The sequence below is a fragment of the Bos mutus genome, chromosome 14 (assembly GCF_027580195.1).
Source record: "Bos mutus isolate GX-2022 chromosome 14, NWIPB_WYAK_1.1, whole genome shotgun sequence".
NCBI lineage: Eukaryota > Metazoa > Chordata > Mammalia > Artiodactyla > Bovidae > Bos > Bos mutus.
The window spans coordinates 47,740,404-47,761,676 of record NC_091630.1 but is presented as its reverse complement, the minus strand read 5'-3'; the positions used below and the strand labels follow the sequence as shown (position 1 = coordinate 47,761,676).

The following is a 21,273-nucleotide window of genomic DNA, read 5'->3' as shown; positions in this document are numbered from 1 at the left end:
AACACTATATAAAAATGCTCTTATAATATTCTAATCTTAAAAATCTTTGGTATGTAATTCATATATATTTTGATGATGGTAGTGGTTTAGTTACTAAGTTGTGTCTTGCAATCCCATGGACTGTAGCCATGTAGGCTCCTCTGTCCATGGGGTTTCCCTGGCAAGAATACCTGAGTAAGTTGCCATTTCCTTCTTGAGGGGATCTTCCCAACCTAGGGATTGAACCTTGGTCTCCTGCATTGCAGGTGGATTCTTTACCAACTGAGCCACTATATACTAAAACCTAAATTAGTAAAACATATTGGTTGTACTAATGGATTACAGAAATAAATATTTATATACAATGACTTTAATTGGGAATTTAATGCTTTTCTATTACCAAACGTTGATTTACATGAATCACTTGTAGGATGCCATTATTAAGAAAATACATATTATACAGAGGAACAGAGTTGATATTTAATCATGATTGAGAGAAACATGAAAACAAGCCTCTAATCTACAGATATAGACAAAGGTTGTAGAAAAGGAAGGATGACATTGACATCTGTGTTGTTAACTGAAGCAGCTGGGAAAAAAAGAAGTATTACTGACCACTGGTCATAGATAAATAATCTCTAAGAATAATATCCAGTTTAAATGACATAAAATTTATTATTTTAAAAGAAACCGTTACTTTGTTTATTGAAAATGGATAAACTATTGGATTTCTGCATTTTTGGTAAAATGTTATAAGAGCTTGGTTAGATAAATAGCTAATATTGTAGGTGCAAAATGTGATTTACACATTTTAGAATAGATATAATGTTATTTAAAAGTATATCTAGGGTTATTTTCAGTGTTCCACAGGCTATATTCTATGTAAATAATTCATAGTTAACAGAACATCTCATTCTCCAAAATCAAAACAACATAATCTTTCATTAAGCTGAAACTAAAGATGAGCTTTCCATTTCTTCTCAGGATCTGTGTTGCTAACTGTGGAAAGAAAATTACAGAGTAAACATTTAACAACAGACAAGCAAAATCACTGGATTTTAAGTTCTCTTGTAACTAGAAAGAGCATTAATTCCTAAAAATTTTTGTTGCTCAATATAAAGTTGGGGTTTCTCTTATGGTGCGGGTTGGGGGGTACAAATAACGTTGCTAAAACTTCTACACAGGATCCGACTTTGCACCTCTTGCTTTTTAAGCAGCAAACTTCTAAGATTATTAAGTTGACAAGTCAACACTAGTGAACAATTACAGAATTACTGCTTTAGTATCTTTGAGTTTACTACCTTTACTACTGCGAAACCTTTGGCTATTCCCAAATCTACATGTAAAGTTCTTTGTGGTCACTCTGGCAAAAGCGAAGTTCTCTTCCCGCTAGATTTGGGTGGATGAGGACTGCAGCCCCCACGCAGGGCTCTCACTCCTGTGGGAGCTTTTGTTCTAATTTGTCGCTCTCTGGCCTTTTGCTACTGACCCTTCCTAATGACTGTCTCTCCCACCCACAGTGACATTCAAGGGAGAACTCTGGTAGGTGGTGTTTTTCCTCAAAGGAAACTAGTTCATTTGTTAACAAATATTTTCAGTGCTCCAAATAAAAAAAATTTGGAAGAATACTTACCTATTTTTCCTTCTTTTTCTAATTTTTTCAAATGTAGCAAGACATTATGTTGGGCCATTTTATGTAAATGCTTGGGAGTATCCTAAAGGAAAGATGAGAGTGTTTTTAAATTTTTAATTTTAATTAATTTATTTCTGGCCACACCACACAGTGTGCAGGACCTTAGTTCCGAACTCTCACCGTCTGCAGGAGAAGCAGAGTCCTTACCACTGGACCACCAGGGAAGTCCCGACAACATTTCTTTTTCAAAAAAATAACAGGGTTAGTCTTTTTGAAACTTTTAAAGAAAAAAGACAAAAGACGACAGTCTTTTTTGTTGTTGAGAGGTACTTTTTAAAAAAATATTTTAACTGAAGGATACTGCTTTACAAAACTGTGGTTTTTCTGTCATACATCAAGAATTAGCCATAGGTACACCCATGTCCCCTCTCTCTCAGACCACGCTCTCATCTCCCTTTCCATTCCGCTCTCATCTCCCTTTCCATTCCAGCCTTCAGCCTGTCACAGAGTCCCTGTTTGAGTTCCCTGAATCAGATAGTAAATTCCCATTGGCTATCTGTTTCACACATGGTATTGTAAATTTCTATATTACTCTCTCCATACATCTCCCCTTCTCCCTCTTCTCCTCCCACCTTGTCCATAGGTCTGTTCTCTATGTCTGTTTCTCCACTGCTACCCTGAAAATAAATTCATCAGTGCTGTCTCTTCAGATTCCACATATATGTGTCAATATATGATATTTATATTTCTCTTTCTGACTTACTTCACTCTGTATAATGGGCTCTAGTTTTGTCCACTTCATTAGAACAGATTCAAATGCATTCCTTTTTATGGCTGAGTAGTATTCCATTGTATATACATACCACAGCTTCTTTATCCATTCATCTGTTGATGGACATCTAGGTTGCTTCCATGTTCTAGCTATTGTAAATAGTGCTGCAGTGAACACTGGGGTACATGTGTCTTTTTCAGTTTTGATTTCCTCAGGGTATATGCCTAGGAGTGGGATTGCTGAGTCATATGGTGTTTTTATTCCTAGCTTTTTAAGGAGTCTCCATACCATCAAGAAGACAGCTATAACTCTAGGTTTTTATATAGTAATAACCAAAACTATTTCATCCTATATATGTCTCACTTTGGGTCACTGCTGCTGCTGCTAAGTCGCTTCAGTTGTGTCCGACTCTGTGCAACCCCATAGATGGCAGCCCACCAGGCTCCCCCATCACTGGGATTCTCCAGGCAAGAACACTGGAGTGGGTTTCCATTTCCTTCTCCAAGGCATGAAAGTGAAAAGTGAAAGTGAAGTCGCTCAGTCGTGTCTGACTCTTAGCAACCCCATGGACTATAGCCTACCAGGCTCCTCCATCCACAGCATTTTCCAGGCAAAAGTACTGTATAATTCACTAGCTTGTTGTATTGTTTAGATTACACATTATAAGAGGTAACATACACTTATTTGTCATATACACTATTTGTCTCTTTTATTCTTTAAGAATTTTTCAAAGTCAAGCTTCTTAACTAAATTGACTATCTCCATTTCTCAGCTCCCTGAAAATGTTTTGTTAAGGTCATCAAATTACATTTTAATGAAAATTCAAAGAATTCTTTTAAGTCCTCATTTTACCTGAAATCAGCAGGCGAGTCTCTCCTTTTGGAAGAGCTCTTCTCTTTTCCCTTCCCTAGGTTATCCTACCTCTCATCATTTTGTCTTCATTCTGGATATTCTTCCCGGGATTTCTCTTTAACACTGATGTCTACAATGAATTGTATCACTTGACTCTCTTCTCTTTTTACTCAATCAACTTGCCACTGCATTAAAGATTCCCAAGTAAAAACCTCCAAACCCAACTCCTCTTGAAGCTCCAGCACCATGTATTATATCCACCAGCATGATTTTCTAGGTCTAATTATACAACCCCCCTGGGCTAAGATCTGTGGTGGTCATTCTCAGTTTATAGGCTGAAGCCCACATTTTTTAGCATGGCAACCAAGGGCTTCCTCTGACCCACCATGCCTGTCTTTCCTGCCTCATATCCTGGGACTCCCTCCCTACCCACCTGCAACATGCATTCTGTGCTCCAATAACACACATTTTTTTGGGGGGGTTTCAAACACATAGAAGGCTTTTATGACCCCCATTGTTTGAACACATCTTTCCTTCTATTTAGAATGACTTCCCTTCTCCTGTATCTGGCCTGGGAAATGCTTACTCCTTCTTCAAGAAGCGATTCAATCATTATGTTTCTGAAGGTGTTCCAGACAAGTCTCATGACCCATTATCTTCACCAGGTAGAACTGACTTCTCTTTCCTTTGTGCCCCCAATGTGCTGTGTATGGGCCCTGGAGGGAAGCTTGGTGTGATAGAAAAACACAAGGTTTGAGTATCTGACTTCTGACATTTGAGTATGTGACATCTGCGAGTTTTGTGCCTTTGGAAAAGTTACTTAGCTCACACTTTTCAAGTCAGTTTTTAAATCTATTAAGTTGGAATAATAGTATCTTTACGTAGTGAAAACTTGGGGTACAGGAAATTAAGTACCCCAAAACACAAGTGTAATGTGAAGCATGTAGTACTGTGTCTAACACATAACATGCTCAAAAAAATGGGAGCTATTATGAACATGTCTGTCTTTGCTAAACCCCAAGTTCTCTGAGGGAAGAGATCTGTAGTCATCTTAGTATCTCTGCACCTAGTCCAGGGGCACACGAAAACTTCAGTAAATGTTTGTAGAAAGAATAAATGTCTCCACAATATCTAATGCTATTCTATATGTAACAGATGCTGTACACATATGCACAGTGAACACATCCCTGAACACACCTCTGAATGCAGAACCAGCATTTCTGAGTCAGGCACAGTCACTGGCTGACTCATCTGTGAGGGTTAATCAGAGAGTTCTGCAGCCTGTACTTGGGTTAGAAAACACTACCCATGTTTCAATTTCAATGCATAATCTAGAATGGCTAAACTCTAGGAAGTGAACTCTTTCACAGAATTTAAATATTTACACTTCCCCTTTGCTCCTGGCACTTTTTATCTTCAGCCCTTTAAATCATTCATCCATTCCTTTAAACACAAAGCACAATGAGTGTGTTTTAACTGGTTTTTGATAACTTAGGCCTATGGGACATTGGGACATTGCTGTCATTCAATTGCTAAGTCGGGTCTGACTCTTTCTGACCCCACAGACTGCAGCACACCAGGCTTCTGTCCTTCACTATCTCCTGGAGCTTACTCAAAGACTCATGTCAAACTCAGTGATGCCACCCAACCATCTCATCCTCTGCTGCCACCTTCTCCTTCTGCCCTCAATCCTTCCCAGCAGCAGGGTTTTTCCCAATGAGTCAGATCTTCGCATCAGGTGGCTGAAGTATTGGAGCTTCAGCCTCACCATCAGTCCTTCCAATGAATATTCAGGGACTGACTGGTTTGATGGGACATTAAAGACCTTTACTAAATGAAACTCACTCAGGTTCCTTTTCAAGATCATCTTTAGTTACACTCTCAGGTATCTTATGGCTGTATAGGTTATGGCAGTGGGAGTCTTAAAACCCAGATAATCTTATTACATTCTTAATCCCTAAGCTATACTGCCTACATCAGTTATCTAATGTACATTTGCTGAGAAACTGAATCCTACGGACAGATTGCCATATGCTGCTGTTAAACAAGGATGTGCTCAGAGGCCACTGTGTGAGGGGCTCTTTCTCTACTAAATGACTTTCCTCATTCTCTTCTTTGAGGCCTTTCTCCTTTTAATCCATTGGGCTTCCCTTGTGGCTCAGCTGGTAAAGAATCTGCCCGCAATGTGGGAGACCTGGGTTCAATCCCTGGGTTAGGAAGATCCCCTGGAAATGGGAAAGGCTACTTACTCCACTATTCTGGCCTGGAGAATTCCATGGACTGTATAGTCCATGGGGTCACAAAGAGTCGGACATGACTGAGTGACTTTCACCTTCACAGGCACTGCTACTAATTCTCACTGCTATTAGCCAGGATCTGTCTCCAGCAGATCACCCCTTCTCACTCGCTGCCGAGTAGGACACTAGATAATAAAGATGGTCAGCGTAATATATTATTGTTGCTAGCTGCTCAGTAGTGTCCAACTCCCTGTGATTCCATGGACTGTAGCCCGCTAGGATCCTCTGTAGCCTGATCATGGAATTTTCCAGGTAAGAATACTGGAGTTGGTTGCCATTCCCTTCTCCAAGTAAAACATAAATCATAACAAAGCCTCATCACCAGGCTGTTGGCAATGATCTCCTACAGAATGAAATATGAAAGGCTTAATAATGGCTCAGAAGGGTTATTCTGTGGGCCAGTGTTTATCAACTTCTGCATTCTAGAAACTTGAGATTTGATGATCTCAAATCTATACAAGTGACTAATATTACTTAAAAAATTAACAGACTCATTCTGCTCTAAGATGTGATGAATTTACCACATTAATAGTCTATTGAATAGATTCTTCTATTAAAATTGTGGCTATGTACAAATGAGATAAACAAAAATTACCTTGTAAATACTTTTTACAAGTTCCATTGCTGTGAATGACTTTTCAAAGTTCTCATGAAATACTGTAAGAATCTGCTGTTCTCGGATGTTTCTGTGAGAAATGTATTGTAGAATTTTAGCTTCCGCATTATGGATAACTGGGCCATGTCCTGAATCAGAATAATTATAAAAATTATTTCAATGAAATAAAAAATTTTAAGTACAACTGAAGTTAATTCACTCTACTAAAAAAATATTTCATACAGTGAACTGGAAAGGCACACTAAATATACAAGTGAGTATTATTTGGAAAACTATACAGGTAATAAGATAATCACATACCAAGCCACGAACTATTAGAGAATTATGTCAAAATCTATATAAAATATTACAGTGTTCATTAGAAAAAAGAAGAGTAAGAATTAAAAGATAACAACAAAAGTAACAATAAAAATAGTAACCACAACAGTAACAACAGGTAGTATTAACAGTGTTCATTATTTGCCAGTTGTTGTTCAGTTGCTGTGTCTGACTCTGCGATCCCGTGGACTATAGCATATCAGGCTCCTCTGTCCTCCACTATCTCCCAGAGTTTGCTCAAATTCATGTGCTTGAATCGGTGATGCCACTCAACCATCTCATCCTCTGCTGCTCCCTTCTACTTTTACCTTCAATCTTTCCCAGCATCAGGGTCTTTTCTAATGACTCAGCTCTTTCCAACAAGTGGCCACAGTGTTGGAACTTCAGCTTGAGCAACAGTCCTTCAATGAATATTCAGGGTTGATTTCCTTTAGGATTGACTGGTTTGATCTCCTTGCTGTCCAAGGGCCCTTAAGGGTCTTTTCCAGCACCACAATTCAAAAGCATCAATTCTTCATGGCACTCAGCCTTCTTTATGGTCCAACTCTCACATCTTTACACGACTACTGGAAAACCCATAGCTTTACCTATACGGACGTTTGTTGGCAAAATGATGTCTCTGCTTTTTTTTTGTCTCTGCTTTTTAATACACTGTCTAGATTTGTCATAGCTTTCCTTTCAAGGGGCAAGTGTCTTTTAATTTCATGGCTGCAGTCACTGTCCACAGTTATTTTGGAGCCCAAGAAAATAAAAAGTCTGTTGCTGCTTCCACTGTTTCCCCAATATTTGCCATGAAGTGATGGGACTGGATACCGTGATCTTAGTCTTTTTTTTAATGTTGAGTTTATTTGCCAGATACTGCTCTAAATGCACTTTATTCTTACAAGAATCCCATGAAATACGTATGTTTATTCTCCCCTTTGAACAGCAGAAACTCAGGCATAGGAAGGGTAATTAATCTGCCTGCAGTTACATATAGCTAAGTGGAGCTGGGATTCTGACTCAGGTCTTTTAACCACTCTGTGTTCTTAACCACTATGCTTATCAAAGATTGAAAAGTGGAATATATAAAGTAACTTCATGGAAGTGATGAAGAGCTATTAAAAATTCACAAGGACCACAGGAGAACTTTGAGTCTTATGTACAGGCTAGCAGTTCAGAAACCTTGATAACCCAGAAAAAGTCATAATGAAATTTACCTTCTCTTAAAACAGTGAAAATGAATGTATTACACCAATCTGCAAGAGAGGTTTTTTTAAAGATATTTGAGAACAATCACCAGGAGTAGGGGCTTCCTTGGTGGCTCAGTGTACCTGCCAATGTAGGGGATGTGGGTTCAATACCTGGGTCAAGAAGATCCTCTAGAGAAGAAAATGGCAACTCACTGTAGTATTCTCGCCTAGGAAATCCCATGGACAGAGGAGCCTGGCGGGCTACAGTCCATGGGGTCCATGACTTAGCAACTAAAGAGCAACAACAAGAAACCAAAAGTAGACTGACCTGTTATATAAAGAGCTCAGGCTTTATGATACGGACTACCATTTACTAGCTGTATGGCTGTGAAAGTCTCTGAATCTTGGAGCTTATTTCTTCAGCTATCTGCTTCACTGAGTTTCTGTGAAGACAGCTTTGTGAAGGTCCTGACACTGTACCTGGCAGGTAGGGTAGCAGGCTTGAATATGTGCTAGCTATGGCTACGGAATACCATTGAATAAGCCAGTTCACTGGATTCACTAAAGCCAACACTCCAAGAACCTGTACCAGGCACCCTCTCATTAGCTTTGCTCCAATGTGAGTGCATCAAGCATCTACTCTCTTCTTTCAAAACAGTTGTCAGCCTCTGCTTCTTTGATGTCATAACATGAATCCAAATGCCTAGTACCACCAACTGTATGTTTCCCACCCCTCAGCAGTGAGACCTCATGAGAGAATATGAAGGTATTGAAGACATTGTATTTACAGATCTTTTCATGACTCTCTGGCTAGGAACAAGTTAGAAGGACTTAAAAGAGTCAGTTATTGAGTCTCTTTTTCCTCCTGGGGCCTTCTGTTGGGTCCTGTATCTTTCTTAGGTTTTAAGAGGGAGAGGAGATTCATACTGTAAAGCAGGGCAGTGATAGCTGATATACTAATAATAGGTATTTTTTTTTCCTGAGTAACTGAAATAAATGTAGTCTCACAGTTAATATGGAAAATATTGATTTCCATGCATGCATGCTTGTTACTTCAGTCATGTCTTCTCTTTGCAACCCTATGGACCATAGCCTGCCAGGTTCCCCTGTCCATGGGATTTTCCAGACAAGAACACTGGAGAGGGTTGCCATTTCCTTTTCCAGGGGACCTTCCTGACCCAGGGACCAAACTCACGTCTCTTAAGTCTCCTGTATTGGTAGGCAGGTTCTTTACTGTTAGTGCCATCTGGGAAGCCCCTCTGATTTCCATAGTGTGAGTTAAAAAACTAAAGCTCAGAGGTCAAATGTTACAGGTCACATGGCTAAAATGCAGTCCACAATAGAAATCAAGTTAACAAAACTAAAGATAGCTCATGAAATGAAAACATTTTCTGGTCCCAATAAGTTTATTTCCTTTGTTTAAGAGTTCTATTAACAGCTGGGTAGATATTAAAAAATAATGCTATCTTTTAAAAAAGTTATTAATACAACTCTCAGTCTTCTTTTTAATTGCATTGCTAGACAAGACTTAGGGGTGTAATTTAGAAAGAAGCAGTTTATACATATCTTCAAGAAGCAGTTTATACATATGTACATATACATATACAAACCAAAAGGAAATCTTTCTCATCATTTGAAACAAATGGTTTGCTAGGTTAAAAGAATGACCCACCTGGATATATAACTTTAGCTTTGATTTTTAATAACTCTTTCAGGGAGTTCATATAATCATAGAGGTCTTCAAATACAGTTGTTCCTTCCCCTAGGATGCAATCTCCAGAAAACAGAGCATTTTCTTCTTCTAAGACTAGAGCCATATGATCATCAGTGTGGCCAGGTGTGTATACAACTCTAGTTCAAAGAAGAAATAGTAACAGTTGGAACTTGTAGGCTTGGAAGAAATTTTGAGACGTAAATTATTCTCTCCTTCTTTATGGACAAGACACAAATAAATGATGTCAACACATTTTCTGAAAAGAGTGGCGTCTTAACCACTGGACTGCCAGGAAATCCCCTACATGAAGGTTTATGACCATACCAATAATAAACCAGTTAAAGAACTAAGTCTAAATAATTTGTTCTACAGAGTACTTGATTGCTCAGCCACATATAGGCAACACTCTCTAGTAGTCATTTTTTTCTGTTATTACTCCTGTACTTTGAATTGTATACTTTGAATTACTGCAGATTTCACGTTGTTTTCTTGTTTACCATTCTACCTCACAAGGCTATGAACTCTGAAAGGCAGGACTCCTGTCTAATTCTAATCTTTATATTCTCAATGCTTAGCACTCAGTAGTAGCTAATGGAGAAGGCAATGGCACCCCACTCCAGTACTCTTGCCTGGAAAATCCCATGGACGGAGGAGCCTGGTGGGCTGCAGTCCATGGGGTCGCTGGGAGTCGGACACGACTGAGCGACTTTACTTTCACTTTTCACTTTCATGCATTGGAGAAGGAAATGGCACCCCACTCCAGTGTTCTTGCCTGGAGAATCCCAGGGACAGGGGAGCCTGGTGGGCTGCCGTCCATGGGGTTGCACCGAGTCGGACACGACTAAAGCGACTTAGCAGCAGCAGCAGCAGTAGCTAATATCAATATATTGCTTTCCATGTGCCAGGCACTGACTTCAGGAATTTACAAGCATTATACACTTAATCCTTCCTACTAGTAATGGGGTGGGTACTATTAACCTCTCCATTTTCTATTTTAGAAAATGAAACCACAGGAGATAGCAAACAATGTCTGATGGAATAAGATTTAAATTATGTTTTATTTAGCTTGAGAGGTTAATTATCCTTACCTTTTTTTTTTAAATACAACTTTATTTTTTGGCTGCAAAAACAGAACTCTGTTTTTATTTTTTTTTAATTAATTATTTTATTTTTTCAGCTGCTCAATGCAGCATGAGGGATCTTAATTCCCTGACCAGGGATCAAACCCATGCCCTCTGCAGTGGAAGCAAAGAGTCTTAACTACTGGACCGCCAAGGAAGTCCTTCTCTTTGCCTATTCTAAATAGTATTGCATTTTATGTGCCTGGAATACTTTATTTTTCTCAATAATGGACTTTTTTGGGGGGAAGATAGGGCAGATATAATTGCATATTTGCATTTACTGTATAGGAACTGAGAGTGTGTTTCTGGTTAAGACTGGATTAACACCTGCAACTCTTCTTTTCCTCCTAAAACATCAATAAAATTACCATAAAGGGATATGTGAAAAATGGCATAAACCCATTGGAGTGAGGAGAATGGACCATATCATTAGAATTCTAGAAGCTAAAAGAAGACATATGAGTGAGAAATGACTTATTAGATGAGAGAAAAACTGACATCTAAGCTGGCAGAGGTGAAAGCTGAGACAGACCCAACCAGATTCACACTGCCGAAGTCTCCAGTCTCTGGATGTGGGGCACCAGGAATCTAGTAGAGGAGGGAGCTGAGATTAAAGGAAGAAAGATTCATTGAGAGTGTATTTAACACACATTCAAGTCTTCAGATTCCCCTCTCGTTTGGAGCAGCCTGACAAGCACTCCAACCCCACTGAAGGAAACGACTGGAGATTTAATCTTCAATGAGGGAAAGTTCAACGAGGGTGAAACACAGACCCTCGTTTAGGACATTAGTGGGGCTGTTTTTCTTTGTGGCTGTGGTAGCGACACTGACAGAGGTAGCGACACTCTTCTAAAAACAGGAAGACCACATGAACACACATGGATCCCCAAGCCTTCTTTCCACACTCAGCTTCCACACTCAGCTCCTATAATGCTGTCAGCCAGGCCTTTACTCTTCATGAAGATGAGAAGAGTCTTTGCTGGGAAACACTCCCAGCTCAGGAAGAAAGACTCTGATTCCTATGCTGGAAGTTCCCCAACTAAACAATTCATCTAGATGACGCCACAGTGTGGCGCACAACCTACAGGAGCCCTCTTACGTTTTCAGAGCTCCCAAATAGCTGTCACCTCCCTTAGAAGACATCCTGGAGGAGGGCATGGCAACCCAGTCCAGTGTTCTTGCTGGGAGAATCCCCACGGACAGAGGACCCTGGTGGGCTACACTCCACGGGGTCACAAAGAGTCTGACATGACTGAAGCAACTGTGCACACATTCACCCTTTGAAGACACTGGTAAACACCAGATCACCAGACATCTGAAGAGAGCCTTTCAAACTGAGGAGAGCAAATAAAAACAAGCAAACCAATTTAGAGGCTACAAATTATAAGGAAGAAAATTTCCAACAAAAACAAAAACACGCACAAACCTCCCCTCCACAGCCACAAAGAAAAACAGCCCCACTAATGTCCTAGGAGAGATAAGAAGTTGCAATGATGAAACAAGAAAGAATAGTATGAATGGAGCATTTATGGGGCAAAATGATCTCCTGAAAGCTAAAAATGTGAGAAGAGAAAGGGAAAAATAGGATTAGGAGATAAAGCTGATAAAAACCTCCCAGAAAGTACAGCAAAAAGGCAAAAAAGACAGAAAACAGGAGAAAAAATAAAGTTAGGGGATGAGTCTAAGCGTTCTAACAAAACAGGAAGGGTTTAATAAATGAAACAGGACAAAACAGATTAGAGAAAACATCAGTGAACAACTTCAGGAAAATTGTGAGACCTGAAGGACACATGTTTCCAGACTGAAAAGGCCTTTCAAGGATCCAGCATTATAAACTTCCTCCAAGGTATACCGCTGGGAATTTCCAGAACATAGTGAAGAAGAAAAAAAAAAAGAAAGAAAGAAAAAATACAAACAGGTGGTCAAAAAAGTTCAGCAACCTGAAAGGTTTCAGATTTCTCAGTCTTGATACTGTATTAACTAGAAGGCAATGAAATCTTGCATATGAAACCAAGAAGGAAAAAAGATTTCAACCCGGAATTTACAAATAGTACACTTTAAGTCAAGTTGGATTAAACAGAGACATTTTTAGATGTGAAAGGTCTTAAAAATGCACTTTCTCAGAAAGCTATTGGAGGTGGGCTCCACCAAAACAGGAGTATCAAGAAAGAAAATTATGGGGTACAGGGGACAGGTGACCCAAGACAGGAGGGAGGCAAGGGGAAGCCCCAGGTGAGCATGAAGGGAATTCTGGGAGGATCATAGAGTCAGCCTGGAAGAGACCCATCGGGGACAGCAAGTTAGGAGGCTCTGAGGGAGGTTCATCCAGAACACGGAAGTGCGAGAATCCCAGATACATTTAAACATTCTGAGAGAATATTTATATAATTGGAGTTGAATTAATGATAAGTATATAGAAAATTATTCAAGTAACAAAACAACTATTAACTGCAGGAAAGCAGGAAAGGAAAATTAAGCACAGTTTACTACATGGTTCAGCTGTAAATAGTATCTATAGTCCTAGTAAGGTTAACATTGAATACTGAGCTAAGCAAAATTATGACCCCAGAAGACTGGGAGACAGGAATGGAGCCCATAAATAAGAGAAATGGGAAAACCAACTCTGATTTTTTTCAGAGTGGGAAATTAATTAAAAAAAAACAAACAACTAAATGGGAAAGTCAAGATGGGGCAAAGGATCAAAGAGTCCTTCAAGATTTGTTACTGTCATTGCTCTACCCTCTTTCATTTTTTCTCCCTAGAGGTGTCCATTTTCACCCCTTTTGCTAATTATGTATGTCATGTGCCTGAATTTTTTTTGCATGTGTGTGTCTGTCTGGCCTAAAAAAGCTACCTACCGAAGGTAATTCTGCATTCCTCTCTGCTTCAAGACCTTGAAAAGCCTACCTAATAGTCTAATAAACATATTTTCAAGTTTGGTTTTTAGATTCTACCAAGTTATGATGAGTAAACCTTCTGGGCTTCCTAGGTGGCGCTATTGGTAAAGAATCTGCCTGCCAAGGCAGGAGACATGAGACTCGGGTTCGATCCCTGAGTCAGGAAGATCCCCTAAAGGAGGGCATGGCAACCCACTCCAGTATTCTTGCCTGGAGAATCCCCTGGACAGAGGAGCCTGGCGGGCTACACTCCATAGGTTTGCAAAGAGCTGGACACAACTAAAATGACTGAGCATGCACATGCAGGTAAACCTTTTTTTAATAAAGTAAGTTAGATTACATTACTTTTTAAAGTCTGAAGTGAAGTGAAGTCGTTCAGTCGTGTCTGACTCTTTGCAACCCCATGGTCTGTAGCCTACCAGGATCCTCTATCCATGGGATTTTGCAGGCTAATCTAGAATTAAAAAGAGAATCTATAAAAAATAGACAAGTTTAAATTATCTGTCTTATTTAAGCTTAACTCACAGGACCATATTACTAGTAAGCAACAATGAAGCTTCACTAACAAGATGTGTAACTATTAGCAACTAAAGGCTCAGTATTTTTATGGACTATCTCTAACAAACATTTAAAAGTCAGACAGTTTCACTATAATCTATGCCAGAGCATAGGTAAAGAAGGAAAACTTATGACTGCCAAACCTGATAAGGCTGCACAAAAAGAAAATTAACTACCCAATCTCATTAATGAATATTATTATAAAAATCTTAACCAAAATATTAAGCTGGCCAAAAAGTTCGTTTGGGTTTTCCCCATAAGCTGGCATGGAAAAACTTGAATGACCTTTTTGGTCAACCCAATATTAACAAATAGAATGCAAAAGCAAATTTAAAAATAACATAGTGATCAAAGAAAGTTTATAAAAAAATGCAAGGGTGTTTCAATATTATAAGATCCCTGATAATAATAATAAAGCTATGGAGAAAACTAATAAGACCACTGCCCTAAACATTGCAAAGATGACAAAATTCAAATCGTAACAGTATTTAAGAAAACTGACACTACTCTAATGGCATTAGTGATAAATTAATAATAATTAGATGTCAACAAAGGAGCCCAAAATGCAGTACTTGGGTGCAATCTCAAAAATGACAGAATGATCTCTGTTCGTTTCCAAGGCAAACCATTGAATATCACAGTAATCCAAGTCTATACCCCAACCAGTTATGTTGAAGAAGCTGAACCTGAATGGTTCTATGAAGACCTACAAGACCTTTTAGAACTAACACCCAAAAAAGATATCCTCTTAATTAAAGGAGACTGGAATGCAAAAAGTAGGAAGTCAAGAGATACCTGTGTAACAGGCAAGTTCGGCCTTAGAGTGTAAAACGAAGCAGGTCAAAGGCTAACAGAGTTCTGCCAAGAGAATGAACTGGTCATAGCAAACACCCTCCTCCAACAACACAAGAGACGACTCTACACATGGACATCACCAAAATCAGACTGATTATATTCTTTGCAGCCGAAAGATGGAGAAGCTCTATAGAGTCGCAAAAACAAGACCAGATGCTTACTGTGGCTCAGATCATGAACTCCTTATTGCCAAATTCAGACTTATTGAAGAAAGTAGGGAAAACCACTAGACCATTCAGGTATGACCTAAATCAAATCCCTTATGATTATACAGTGGAAGTGACAAGTAGATTCAAGGGATTAGATCTGATAGACAGAGTGCCTGAAGAACTATGGGAGGAGGTTCCTGACATTGTACAGGAGGCAGTGATCAAGACCATCCCCAAGGAAAAGAAATGCAAAAAGGAAAAATGGTTGTCTGAGGAGGCCTTACAAATAGCTGAGAAAAGAAGAGAAGCTAAAGGCAAAGGAGAAAAGGAGAGATATACCCATTTAAATGCAGCATTCCAAAGAATAGCAAGGAGAGATAAGAAAGCCTTCCTCAGTGATCAATGCAAAGAAATAGAGGAAAACAACAGACTGGGAAAGACTAGAGATCTCTTCAAGAAAATGAGAACTACCAAGGGAACATTTCATGCAAAGATGGGCACAATAAAGAACAGAAATGGTATGGACCTAACAGGAGCAGAAGATACTAAGAAGAGGTGGCAAGAATACACAGAACTATACAAAAAAATTGTCATGACTCAGATAATGACGATGATGTGATCATTCACCTAGAGCCAGACATCCTGGAATGTGAAGTTAAATGGGCCTTAGGAAGCATCACTATGAACAAAGCTAGTGGAGGTGATGGAATTCCAGTTGAGCTATTTATTTCAAATCCTAAAAGATGATGCTGTGAAAGTGCTGCACTCAATATGCCAGCAAATCTGGAAAACTCAGCAGTGGCCACAGGACTGGAAAAGGTCAGTTTTCATTCCAAACCCAAAGAAAGGCCATGCCAAAGAATGTTCAAACTATTGCACAATTGCACTCATCTCACACGCTAGCAAAGTAATGCTCAAAATTCTCCAAGCCAGACTTCAACAGTACGTGAACCGTGAACTTCCAGATGTTCAAGCTGGATTTAGAAAAGGCAGAGGAACCAGAAATCAAATTGCCAACATCTGCTGGATCACTGAAAAAGCAAGAGAGTTTCAGAAAAACATCTATTTCTGCTTTATTGACTATGTCAAAGCCTTTAACTGTGTGGATCACAACAAACTGTGGAAAATTCTTAAAGAGATCACCTTACCTGTCTCCTGAGAAATCTGTATGTGGGTCAAGAAGCAACAGTTAGAACTAGACATGAAACAACAGACTGGTTTCAAATCAGGAAACGAGTACGTCAAGGCTGTATACTGTCACCCTGCTTATTTAACTTACATGCAGAGTACATCATGTGAAATGCCAGGCTGGATGAAGCACAAGCTAGAATCAAGACTGCCGGGAGAAATATCAATAACCTCAGATACGTAGATGACACCCTTATGGCAGAAAGCGAAGAAGAACTAAAAAGCCTCTTGATGAAAGTGAAAGAGGAGAGTGAAAAAGTTGGCTTAAAGCTCAACATTCAGAAAACGAAGATCATGGCATCCGGTCCCATCATTTCATGGGAAATAAATGGGGAAACAGTGGAAACAGTGTCAGACTTTATTTTTTTGGGCTCCAGAATCACTGCAGATGGTGACTGTAGCCATGAAATTAAGACACTTGCTCCTTGGAAGAAAAGCTATGACCAACCTAGATAGCATATTAAAAAGCAGAGACATTATTTTACCAAAAAGGTCCATCTAGTCAAAGCCATGGTTTTTCCAGTGGTCATGTATGGATGTGACAGCTGGACTGTAAAGAAAGCTGAACGCCAAAGAATTGATGCTTTTGAACTGTGGTGTTGGAGAAGACTCTTGAGAGTCCCTTGGACTGCAAGGAGATCCAACCAGTCAATCCTAAAGGAAATCAGTCCTGAATATTCATTGGAAGGGCTGATGCTAAAACTCCAATACCTGGTCACCTGATGTCAAGAACCAACTCACTGGAAATGACCCTGATGCTGGGAAAGATTGAAGGCAGGAGAAGGGGATGACAGAGGATGAGATGATTGGATGGCATCACTGACTTGATGGACATGAGTTTGAGTAAGCTCCAGGAGTTGGTGATAGACAGGGAAGTCTGACATTTTGCAGTCCATGGGGTTGCAAAGAGTTGGATACGGCTGAGCGACTGAACTGACTGACTGAGATGATACCACTCTAATGGCTGAAAATGAGGAGGAACAAAGAGCCTCTTGATGAGAGTTTGAGAGGAGAGTGAAAAAGCTGGCTTAAAACTCAACATTCAAAGAATTAAGATCATGGCATCCAGTCCCATCACTTCATGGCTAATGATGGGGAAAAGTGGAAACAGTGGCAGAATTTATTTCCTTGGGCTCCAAAATCACTGTTGTCAGTGACCACAGCCCTGAAATTGAAAGACAGTCCTCCCTCGAAGAAAAGCTATGACAAATCCAGACAGTGTACTAAAAAGAAGAGACATCATTTTGCCAACAAAGGTCCGTACAGTCAAAGCTATAGTTTTTCCAGTAGTCCTGTATGGATATGAGAGTTGGACCATAAAGAAGGCTGAGTGTTGTGAAGAATTGATACTTTTGAATTGTGGTGCTGGGAAAGACTCTTGAGAGTCCCTTAGACAGTAAGGAGATCAAATCAGTCAATCCTAAAGGAAATCAATTCTGAATATTCATTAGAAGGACTGATGCTGAAGCTGAAAGCTCCAATATTTTGGTGACTTGACGTGAAGAGTCAACTCATTGGAAAAGACCTTGAGGCTGTGAAAGATTGAAGGTAGAAGGAGAAGGGGGGAACAGAGGGTGAGATGGTTGGGTGGCATCACCGACTCAATGCACATGAGTTGAGCAAACTGTGGGAGACAGTGAAAGACAAGGAAGCCTAGCGTGCTACAGTCCATGGGTTGTACAGAGTCAGACATGACTTAGCCACTGAACAAGAAGAAAACAGAAATGAGTGTAACTTAGAATGATTTCTCCCTTACCAAAAAAAAAAAAAAAAATCAAATCCTTATAAAAAATTCTGCTAAAAATTTAATAGATATAAGGTACAAGAACATGAGCTACTAGTGTAAGGGGAGCAATTACTTTTGAGAGGCATTAAGAACTATTATTCTTTTATAGTTTCTAAGTATATGCTTTATATATTGCAAACAATTACATTTTTATAGTTGCACCAATGTCAAGTTAATAAAGAGATGTTAGAAATGATCTCTGGTCTGATTAAACCTGCTGCAACCTATTAATGAAAGTATTCATGTTATATGAAAATGATTCCAGTAGGTATATTTCTAGCAAATATAAAAATATGTGAAGACAGTCTACAGAATGGAAAAACATTTGCAAACCATATATCTGATGAAGAGTTAACATCCAAAATACATAAGGAACTTAAAAAACTCAACAGCAAAAAAAATCCAATTAAAAAAATGACCAAAAACTTGAATAGACATTTTTCCAAAGAAGACAGATGAAAGACCAACAGGGACATGAAAACTGTTCAACATTATTGGTCATTGGGGAAATCCAGATTAAAACCAAAATAAGATGTCACCTCATGCCTGTCAGAATGGCCATCATCAACAACACAAGAGATATGAAGTGCTGCTGTGTGTGTGGAGAAAAGGAAATGATTGTGCATTATTGGCAGGACTGTAAATTGATACAGCCACTACAGAAAACAAGATGGAGAAGTCTCAAAAAATTAAAAATAGAACTACATATCACCAGCAATTCTATTCTCAGGAATAGATGCTCAGGAAATGAAAACACTAACTTCAAAAAATATCTGTAGCCCAATGTTCACAGCAGTGTTATTTACAATAGCCAAAACATGGAAACAACCTAAGTGGCCACTAATGGATGAAAAAGCTGTGATACACACACACATATACACACAATGCAGTCTTATTCAGCCATGACAAATGAGGGAATCCTACCATTTGGGACAACGTACATGGACCTTGAAGGCATTATGCTAAGTAAAATAAGTCAGACAGACAAAGACAAATACAACATGATCTCACTTATATGTGGAATCTTAAAAAAAAAAAACAAAACACACACACCAAACTCACAGAAAAAGAGATCAGGCATGCAGTTACCAGAGGTGGAGAGTGAGAGGAGGGAGAAATGGAGGAAAGGTAGTTAAAGGTACAAATTTCCAATTATAAGATAAGTCCAAGGCATACAATGTACAACAAGGTGACTAAAAGCTCTATAAAAAAGCTGTTAGGAGAATAAATCCTGAGTTCTGATCACAAGGAGAAAATTGTTCTTTTTTGCTTTTTACTCTTCTTTCATTTCTTTTTAACTATATGAGATGATGGACGTTGGCTGAACCATAATACATGTAAATCAAACCACCATGGAAAAAATAGTGTCAGTGTGTATCATATCTTACAGACAATTCTATGAATAATCACAATAAAATGCATTTATGAACAGACTGTGGTTTTTTTCTTTTAATTGAGAAAGACTCATTTGGAAAACCATTCTTTTCAGAGTCTGCAAATTGCCTTTTCTGTCGACGTGCTTGCCTCCTTCTCCACCTGCTGGGTTGAGGGAGGTGAGCATGGTGACCTTGAAAGCAAGGACTGAGGGTAATGGAATCACAAGATGGAAGGAGCTTGAAACCTCACTTGCAGGAGGGCTCCTCACTGATCACTACCCACTTTTGGACTTTCTGTGACTGAGAAGTAAACTTCTTCCATGTTTTAGCCATTACCCATTTCTGGATTGGTTGACCACAGCAACTAGAATTAACTAATATTAATTAGTGAAGCTAAGGAGTTGATTACCTGAGGTACTTACGTACAAAAAAGCTTAAATTTAATATGTGCTATGACAAAACAATAAAGGTTATAGGAAAGTTAGGGGAAGGAGCAACGAATTTTGCCCAGAAAGGGTTCTTAAACTAAGTAATGGGTAGATTAGGTTTGAAGAATGAACAGATAAGAATCTGTCAGGGAGACAAGTTGAAGAGAAGGGGCGATGCCTGGTACAGGGGATGGTACGAGCCAAGGCACGGATGCACAGAATGTCCTTGTAACTGTGCCTATGAGGGCAGTGATGAGAGTGAAGACCAGGAACCTGTGGGGCCAGACTGTGACACATCAGGGGAACAAACATTATCTTGTGTGCAGGGAGCGCTATTCCATGTTCCAGGTGACACAGGCTATGAAGGGTTAGATTAGGAAGACAGGAAGACTGAGTAAGAGGTAGTGGTTGTACACATGGTGAAAAAGAGGCTGCACTGCCAAGTATTTCTGAGGTTAAAAACTGACCCGATTAAATGTAGCAGGCGAGGGTGGGGAGGGGAGAAGGAGGAACGATAAGAGTGAAGAGGAGTCAGCTTCTATCTTAGCAAAAAAAAAATTTCTATAAAGTACTAAGAAAAGTAACGATTTTGAAGTCGGAAAGCAAGTACAGTTTGTGGGGGAGAGAAAACCAGAATTAGTTCAGCTTTAAAGTTGAATCTGAAATACCCTTTCAAATCCCTCAGACAGGTCTCAGGAGAGATGAGTCTGGCCTGAAATGTGTTTACTTTAGGGATGGGTCAGCCTTTGGAAGTGAGAGCATGAGAGAGCCCTGAATTTACCTAATGGGAAGATCCCTAAATCACCCTAGCAGGAAGCTACTCCATTTTTTAAAATTTAAATTTGATTTATTTAAAAAGGTCCTCAATTAATTCAAATAAACAATTTTAGAAAGGTAGATTGAGTGAAAAGTCTTTTCCTCTGCTTATCAAGCAACCAGGGAAACCAATGTCAGCACATCTTCTGTATCCTTCCTGAGGTATCTTCACTCAGACAAGCAAATGTGATGAAATCTCCCTTCTCCCGCTTTTGTAACACATAGGCGTAGATCCCCACCCTGCTTCCCCAGCTCAAGGACGATGACTTACCTTAGTGTGGCACCTTCAGTCTTAATTATATCTCCATCTTTCACATAAACATACTGTTGCTCTCCGTTGCCTATAATTTCTTTTCTCTCAGGATTCCGTGGGAGTTTTTTAACACAATAGGTAGTGTCTAGTCACAAAACATGTAAAATATATGAAGTCACATTTTAAGTGATAATTCAGCCTTTTACAAGACCAACTTCCATAGAGCCACAAACACTTGAGTAAATTAACAGTAAGAGGCAACAGAAATTGGGATGAATTATAGCAGCATACCTCTGAGATGGTAACTATTTTTTCCCACTTTAACAAAGAGATTTTTATTCTATCATACCCTTTCAGATCTACATAAAAGCCTTTGTGTTTTTCTAGTCACTCTTATTTTTATAAAAAATTTGGAAATAGCACTTCACAGTCTCAGCTAGCTTTGAGATCAAGATGGGTACTGAATATTGTATAGCACCAGGAACTCTACTCA

The 21,273-nt window shown here is 39.2% G+C and overlaps 1 protein-coding gene across 1 annotated transcript in view; it reads right to left on the bottom strand.

Moving 5' to 3' along the window:
• Positions 1 to 344: 344 nt before the first annotated feature.
• The window catches only part of LACTB2 (lactamase beta 2), a 32,954-nt gene continuing 12,025 nt past the window's right edge, over positions 345 to 21,273 (bottom strand). The window contains exons 3-7 of the mRNA XM_005897924.3: positions 20,799 to 20,925; positions 9,312 to 9,490; positions 6,129 to 6,277; positions 1,613 to 1,694; positions 345 to 978 (exon numbers count right to left, since the gene is read on the bottom strand). Of these exons, the coding sequence (XP_005897986.1) occupies positions 935 to 978; positions 1,613 to 1,694; positions 6,129 to 6,277; positions 9,312 to 9,490; positions 20,799 to 20,925 (581 nt within the window). The 3' untranslated portion in view covers positions 345 to 934. The remainder of the gene's footprint in view (positions 979 to 1,612; positions 1,695 to 6,128; positions 6,278 to 9,311; positions 9,491 to 20,798; positions 20,926 to 21,273) is intronic.